General features: G+C 39.9%; 2 protein-coding genes across 2 annotated transcripts; both read left to right on the plus strand.

The window, feature by feature from the left end:
• Positions 1-9: 9 nt before the first annotated feature.
• Positions 10-4,782, plus strand: wee2 (WEE2 oocyte meiosis inhibiting kinase). Its single transcript, XM_034141755.1, has 12 exons — positions 10-98; positions 742-1,204; positions 1,293-1,504; positions 2,007-2,064; positions 2,428-2,597; positions 2,700-2,821; positions 2,924-3,070; positions 3,175-3,279; positions 3,363-3,448; positions 3,544-3,714; positions 3,846-3,994; positions 4,327-4,782. Exons 2-12 carry the CDS (start codon positions 785-787, stop codon positions 4,481-4,483), a joined length of 1,797 nt encoding a protein of 598 aa, XP_033997646.1. The 5' UTR covers positions 10-98; positions 742-784; the 3' UTR covers positions 4,484-4,782.
• A 1,052-nt stretch (positions 4,783-5,834) lies between these two features.
• On the plus strand, positions 5,835-8,413 carry bida (BH3 interacting domain death agonist). Its single transcript, XM_034141480.1, has 4 exons — positions 5,835-5,970; positions 6,249-6,515; positions 6,847-6,980; positions 7,809-8,413. Exons 2-4 carry the CDS (start codon positions 6,260-6,262, stop codon positions 8,037-8,039), a joined length of 621 nt encoding a protein of 206 aa, XP_033997371.1. The 5' UTR covers positions 5,835-5,970; positions 6,249-6,259; the 3' UTR covers positions 8,040-8,413.
• The last annotated feature ends 8 nt before the right edge of the window (positions 8,414-8,421 follow it).

The following is an 8,421-nucleotide window of genomic DNA, read 5'->3' on the forward strand; positions in this document are numbered from 1 at the left end:
GAGGTATCTGTGTTAACCCGAAGGCATAAACAGGAAGTAATTTACATACAAGGCGCGAAATTCAAGCGTGGTATTGCGGTGGGGAATTCAACGTCTTAGTGAGTATAAATGATGAACACATTATCACTTAAATCACATGCTGAAGTACATTTATGACCATATGTGAAGCACCTGTTGACATGTCAGAAGCGCCTGGAAAATAATATCAAAGTGTGTCTGGAAAACTGCTTTTTGTTTGCCCTATATTATTTGGTTAGAAGAACCTCAAGAAGAAAAGAGTAAATAAGTAAAGTGACATAGGCTATAATGATTTAATAATGGGATTTATGTTGCAGTCGTGGAGTCAACAGTTAATAGTAGTAGTAGTAGTAGTACCATACTGGATGAAGGCCTACGGGTTTAGAGACACACATGTTTTCCTCTTTTCCTAAATAGACTTAAATGCAGGCTTTAATAAAGGTCCATCTTATCTTATCTCATCTTATCTTTACAATCTAATGCATTAACCGCCATTTTAAATATTATTGCTCTCTAATGGCAAGCAAATGCATAATTATAGAAAGGACAGCAACATGAAGACTGCTACCTCAGCACACAGCATGTAGATCTACTTTCTCTACTTGTTTTTTGTGAATGTCTTTTAATGTACCCTTTTTAATAGCAGATTTTGCACACACAAACCAAATACAAATGTCTGATATTCGCACACCAAAAGTAGACATTTAAGTGTTTTCTATTCAGGTATTTTAGGGGAAACCTTTGCCAAAACTCCCTGGCCCCGAGCATGTCGACGTTGTTTGACGAGATCAGCCAGCACCTGGACTTCTCTAGCTGTGGGGAGGAGGGCAGCAGCAGTGACAACAGTTCCGATGACTGCACCTTCAGGTTCCAAAGTCCTAGGAATCGAAGTCCCAGGAATCGAAGTCCCAGGATTCGAAGTCCCAGGATCGGCAGTCCCAAGATCGGCAGTCCCAAGATCGGCAGTCCCAAGATCGGCAGTCCCAAGATCGGCAGTCCCAGGATCGGCAGTCCCAGGATCGGCAGTCCCAGGATCGGCAGTCCCAGCTCTGCGTGCCGGACGCCCAAGGTGCAACGCCACCGCAGCAGAAACAACACAATATGTTCCCCTTTGCAGTGTACCAGCCCCATACCTTACGCTTCCTGGAGGAAACTGAGGCTGTGTGACTCTCCCAGCACACCCAAAGTAGGCAGCAATTCAGACTGATTGTGATCTCAATTTTAAACCAGTTTTACTTAAGTGAAATAAATTGCCTTTCTCTTCCCCCCTATAGAGCTTACTATCCAAGTCGTCCCAGCCTTGCTCCAGTACTAAGATATGTCGCCCTCCTAGGACCCTGCGTTTTGCCTCAGCTACTGACGCTAACCACATCAAAGCACCCCTGGTCAATGTTAATCCTTTCACCCCCGACACAGTCCGCAGGAACAGCGAGCCGCAGTGGAGGAACTGCGGTAGAAGTGATGATGATGACGATTATGGACGCAGGTATCTACTGCTTTGTTGTAGATCTGTGAGGTTATGAATTGTAAACACCAGCATGGCCCAACATTTTAGTCACAGATGGGGATTTGTTTAATGTGGGAGAAATGTGTAATTGAGAACATCACAGGGAAATAAATATGACTGTATTATGGTGTAAGTATCACAATAAGACTTATTTTTTAAATGGAATGTAATTGGTTGCTATAGATAACCCACAGGAATGACATTTAAATAGAAGATGGATAGATAGATAGATTTTATTGATCCCAATTTGGGAAATTATTGTGTTCAGACATTAAAATACAAATACTTAAAATACTTAAAGTGGAAAAGTTAATTAACAATTAAAAATAGTATATCAAATATAAACAATATAAAATATTCTGGATAATAAATTATTCTGGATATATAATTATCCATCTCATACATATGCCTGACTTGTTAATCCCTTACTAATGCAGTTTCTTGAAAGAGTATGTAAAGGCCCTTTCTTTTCATCTTCCAGGATAAAACACAGCCTAACGTCATCTGAGGAGGATGATGAAGCCTTCCTCCCACCTAAGGTACAGCTATTTATCAGTGCTTTTATGGTGAATGTAACCCTCCCCTGTCAGATGCTTCAGATATGATTTCATCGTCAGGCTTTGTCATCTTTGTCCGCCTCTTCACTTATTTTTCTTGTCCAAAATGACATGCTGCCAGTGCTACTTCTGTGATTTCTCTAAGGAATCTCCAGCAAACAGAAAAGCCTGTCAGAATCCTCATCTCTGATGGAAGTGCTACCGTATTTGGTTACCCATCAAATAAAAAAAACCTGATTCTCCTCGCTGTAATGAAACTCGGGACTGCCCTCTGTGACGTGTGTTCTTTCTTTAGAAATTTCATTTGGTTTTTACCACAAGGCCCTCCGTCTGTTTATCTGGCAGAGGCGAGCTGTCCAAGCCTTTATGCTGTCACGCTATGAGAGTGAGTTCCTGGAGCTGGAGTGCATTGGTGTGGGCGAGTTTGGAGCAGTTTACAAGTGTGTGAAGAGGCTGGATGGTTGTTTGTACGCCATAAAACACTCTCGCCGACCCCTGGCAGGCTCTACCAATGAGTGAGTCCGCAGCATGTCGCTATGTGCCAGATACAGATAAGTCCCCCCTTTTATTTTGTACGTATATTGATCCAATGTATCTGTTTTTTTATGTCTTCTCAGGCAGTTGGCCTTAAAGGAAGTGTATGCACATGCTGTTCTTGGGCACCACCCACATGTTGTTCGCTATTATTCAGCATGGGCAGAAGAGGATCACATGATTATTCAGAATGAATACTGCAATGGTAAGTCTCTCATTATCCCCAAATTAGGAAGACCCTAACACATTTCTAAATATCTTTAAGTCGACTCAATTAAATTGTGTGGATTTGATGTGTTTGTGGCAGGTGGAAGTCTCAGTGATACCATTGTGTCGAAGGAAGATCAGGGTGAGCTTTTTACAGAGGATGAGTTGAAGGATCTGCTCTTACAAGTGTCCATGGGGTTAAAGTACATCCACAGCTCAGGCCTCGTACACCTCGACATCAAACCAAGTAAGTCTCATGGAACAGTTCTAGGTCTGCATTTCTTGTTCTGTACAGTCTTAACCAAAAAGTGTGCTGTGCTTAAGAACCGTCTCTTGTTTCAACTCTTTAAGGTAATATATTCATTTCCCAGCGTCCCAGCGCAAGTGCATCAGGTGAAGGGGAGAGTGAGGAGGAAGATTACCAAAACGCTTCAGCGGGAGTCGTCTACAAAATTGGTATTTTTCTTAAAGTTGGATAACGTTTTTTTTAATTGTCGTCATGTTTTTTTTTTTACTGTCAAGCCTTCTTGTTTCTGCAGGGGATCTGGGTCATGTGAACTCAACAAACAGTCCTCAAGTTGAGGAAGGGGACAGCCGCTTTCTGGCCAGTGAGGTCCTTCAAGAGGTAACAATGTTAAAGGAAAAGTTGGCTTAGGTTCTCAGTTGGTTGCACCTCAGTGTAGGAATTGTTTCTAATGTTCATGTCTTTCTGCTGATCAGGATTACAGCCACCTGCCTAAGGCGGACATTTTTGCTCTTGGCCTCACCATTTTGCTGGCAGCCGGGGCTCCTCCACTCCCTCAAAATGGAACTGAGTGGCACAGCCTTAGAAAAGGAGAGCTCCCGAAACTGCCAAAGGAGCTATCTGCTCCCTTCAGAGGCCTACTTCAGGTAGTTCAATTTCTAAGCTGATGTTCTTGTTTATTTGAAAACTATAAATGCCATGAATAGTTACTGTTTTGATATAGTGATAAAAATGACTTTTCACCAGCATTTATATATTTTTTATTTTGTTCTGTCAGTTGTTGCTGGATCCAGACCTGACAAAGCGGCCATCTGCCAGGGAGCTGTGCAAGCACCCAGTCCTGCGGGAGGGGAGGACGGGAAGGGTGGCCGCTCAGCTACGCCAAGAGCTCAATGTAGAGAAGTTCAGGACAGCCATGCTTGAAAGGTAAGAAGGACAAAATGTTTGATAATTCTTGCATACCAGTCACTTTTCTGCCCATCTCCGCTGCTACTGCACTGAAACTGTACTTTGAACACTTTAAATATATTATTGACATTTTAAACTGTATACCCCGGTTATCTAGGCTCTTTGTTTTGTTTAAATGTATATCCCGTTTATCTAGGCCCTTTTTGTTTTGTTTTATGTATACATGTCACACTGTAGGACTGCGGGAAACGATATTTCGAGATTTTTGGATGTATAACACATGTAGAATTTTTTACAATAAAGCTGACTTTGACTTTGAAAGCATTCACTTATTTCCGTTTTCTCCTCAGAGAGCTCCAGGAGGCTCGTCAGGCTGCATTGTCCCCCAAGCAGAACCTCCCTCCAGGGTTGAAACTCGCTGCAAAGGTGGGGTTCCTACCCAGAGCACAGAGGCTTATTGGCGGAAAGGCGCCACGATCTCTGAGCTTTAACTGCACAGGTTATTGAATCTAATGGAAGGCCCACATGCCAGTCCGAAATTAGTCACTTTCAGCAACCAGGCTGTTGTAAAAGGAAACCATGTCTCTCGGATAAGGCAGGGTGAACCTTTACCCAAACAGCAAAGACTTTATTGAGACTAATAGAAATAAGTGGATGGACCGTTTTAACTCACATGTGGATATCATTGGTTTTAAAGGACTAGTCTGACTGACTTAAACACTTTACAAAGTGATTTTCTGGCAGTTGAATTTTAATTGGTGCAATGTACTTTCTTTAGAACTGTAAATAAACATTTTAATCTTTTATCAGTTGGATTTCCTTTTTTTTTTCTTATTGGATTGAGCTTTGTAACTCATAGTTGTGTATTCTGTAACCCAGACAAGTACATTTGGAAAGGCTGCTGGAAAAGCCACACAGGGAATTTCCAGTGGCTTTTTCTTTTGTTATCTAGACCTGCAGTCAACTGTATGACTGTATGTGAAAGAGTGATTGGGAGACTTGGAATGTAGGCTGAGACCTACGTGAAAGGTTATTAATGTAATAAATACATGTTTTAATGTTTTATGAATCACATGCATAATTTAGGCTTTTCACAACAGGTCACATCAACCCAAAGTGGCATGAATAGCAGTCAAATCATTTTCTATCATCAATTTGTTTTATGAAGTAAAAAATTAAGTCATTAGATACTCAAAGATAAAGATGCAATTAGAGGAAGATTTTTAAATAACACATGTTACTTTTAAGCTTTATACACAATGGGGCAAATGCAGTGGTGGAAAGTAACTAAGTACGTTTACTCAAGTGCTGTAATGAAGTACAGTCTTGAAGTAGTTGTACCTGAGTATTTTTACTTAATGCTTCTTTATACTTCTGCATGACTACAAGTCAATATTGTACGTTTCTCCACTACATTAATTTAACATTTAGCTACTATTCATAACATTTTACATAATGCACTAACTGCTTAAGGTACAAAAAAGTAGAATTATACAACATAACAAAAAGTATATTATTTTTTTGTATAAAAACTTCGAATATCAACAAAAGTAAAATGCTACTTGATCCAACAATAGTATCAAATCATTTTCGAAATATATATATAACAATAAATGGATGGATAACAATAAATCAAACATGGAGGCATTTTTTCTGTTTTACTTTGTATTTTGCTGATAAAACGGTTTTAAGGTTAACGTTATCTGATTTAGCTGGGATTCTATTTCGGATTGTACAGATGGCAAAGTTGTGAGACCTAAAAAACAAATGTTTTCGCCTGTGCTTGAAGGCATCAGGAGTGTGATTGGTCAGCCCCCCCCCCCCCCCCCCCACGTAGCATGTTCAGATTGATTTAGATCTGTTGTTGTGCGGCTCGCGCTACACTGGCTGCTTGATGTTGCATGGCACATCCCTCTCAATGGTCACATCATAAGGCGATAAACTGTTACTTGTAAGAAGTAAAAAAACTGACGTCCAAAGCCCAAGGAACGAATGTGAGTGAAAAAATCCATACTGTTGAAACTTATTTAGCAATCATTTCCAGTTTTACTTTTGTTTTGTCAACTTTCCGGCTCGAAAGTTGAAGTAAGCGTTAGCTTATCTTGCTAGCTTACCCGTTGACGGTTAACTCTGAAACAATTCTACAAATGCTACTTTAGCTTAGTTTAGTTGTTTTTCGCCCTGGTTCTGTAGTTGATACGGATATATTATATAGCTGTTTATATTGCTAATGTAACCCTAATCATGCTTGTCTAAATTAAACACAATCTAGAGAGGTTATCGATGGATGAGCTGGGGGACCTGAACAGTGGGCAAAACGCTGCCCTCATGTGGGTCTTCCTTCAAGCGGACAGTAGCGCCCCAGAGTTCAGTAAGGAGCTTCTCAGCCTCGGCAAGGAGTTGCATTTTTCCAGGGACATCAACTTTAATCGCCCCTGTGAAGAAGATCTTGACGATGGAGACCTTGAAACTGACGGACACCTGCCCATCAGAGCTGCTCTACAGGATATTCTGCCTTCAGTGGAACTGCAGTGGCCCAGTGAGTAACTAAATCAGTCCTTTTAACATGTACTAAGATCATATAGGGAGTCACTCATACTAGCACTTGTACATCTTTGAAATCAGCTGTTTATCTCCATGGCTTGTTTTAGGCTGATATTATTCTAAAGTATTATTAAGCATGTCCTTGTAAAGACAGTGTGAGGTGAACTCAAAACTTTATTTTAATACAATTGTTAACCCATGTAATGTTGATGTTATCCTACCTTATCAAAGTCAAAGTTACTGCCATTATTAGCAACAAAAGTGAAGGAACACATATCATGATCACTGAAGTGTACTGATGTTTATCTCATCTTGTGTTCCTGCAGTGGGCCGGGCACAGGCAGCAGATTTTCAGGAGTTAGCAGAAGAGCTGAGGGAAATCGCCCACCAGCTTCAACAAAATGTTGTGAATCAGGCTACCCAGAACCTGAGCAGGAACATGTCCAACACCCCCTCTGAAGTGAGTGCTGTGAGCTCAGGACATGTTCATGTTGGACTGGATGTGTCTGTCAAAGATAATCATTTATAATCTGACTCAAAATGTGGTGTTTTTTTACTTGTAAGATAATGATTATATGTTGTTTAAAATGGTCCAGTTTACACTAGGAACATTTGAATGGAAGTAAGGTGGTTTTAATTGTATGATCTGTTACATATGTAACTTGTATATTTTATATTATTATGTAATCTTTTTTGTAGTTGCATAATGTATACTAGTACTAGGTGATTAAGATATGTGATCATGCATTTTAGAAACAAAAACAATTACGGAAAAAAGTGTGAGTAGTATTTTCACTACATATCTAGCATAGTATATTTATGATCTACTTTCCCTGCATCAGAGAACTGTTTATCTATTTATCCTTTGGTGAAATTGGGTATTTGTATTTGCTCTACATACACTGTATGCACCATACACCAAGACAGATTTATTGTAAATTACTATTTACTTTGCTATAACACTATTCAGATTCAAAATGGTTTGTAGTTGCTCAACATCCCCAAAAACCTAAATTAATTTATACGTTTAATAATCAATGTCCACGTGAAATCACCTACAGCAAGTGTTTAACTAACGCTGCAAAATAAAATAAGTTTGTATTGATTTCTGCCTAGAACACCATTTTGCTGTTTACATCAAGATGTTTGCCACGTGCAAAATAAAAAACCTCAAAAGATTAAATACTGAGATATAAACACACTAGTAATAATAAGGTGCATTAAAGTGTGTTTGTTGTTGCTCGTTAAATGACCTAACGGTGTCGATCCTATTGTTCCTGTTTCCCAGCAGTGGACAGAGCACCTGAGCCGGGTGGTGCAGAGCGTGATGCAGAGCGTGGGTCTGCATCATCTCTCACGGGAGAGAGTCATGCTGGCCCTCACGTTCACCCTGGTGAAGGGGGTGTGTGCGCTGGCCCCTCAGCTGCTGAGAAGTCTGTTCGTCACCGTGCTGCAGTTCCTCAACCCCGCCAGGGCTACAGAGGAAATGACTGAGAGACACACAGCGGAGGACAGCTGAACCTGAAACCAGTCGACTGTGAAAGGTGCTGAGTCGACCATACAGTGAAAAACCACTTTTCAGAGGAAAGGGAAGTGACACTGAACTGTTTGAGTGTATGCTCATATTTGAAAACGGGAAATGAAATGGACACTTTAATTTTTCTTAACTTTGTGCTTTAAGTCTTATTGTTTCCAATTTTGCTAAAATGTCTTTATTTTTATACTTGAAATACATTATTATTGTATTTGATTATTTTGCTTTTGGTATATACAACATGTATGGCTATTATTTAGTGTGATTTCATGAAATGTTTACATTCCCGTTATGAATTTAATTTAATCAAATGCTGTAAGATTGTATTTTATGATAAAAAAAAATAAATGTATTGATATGGCAATGG

The sequence above is a fragment of the Trematomus bernacchii genome, unplaced genomic scaffold, assembly GCF_902827165.1.
Source record: "Trematomus bernacchii unplaced genomic scaffold, fTreBer1.1, whole genome shotgun sequence".
In the NCBI taxonomy this organism is placed as follows: domain Eukaryota; kingdom Metazoa; phylum Chordata; class Actinopteri; order Perciformes; family Nototheniidae; genus Trematomus; species Trematomus bernacchii.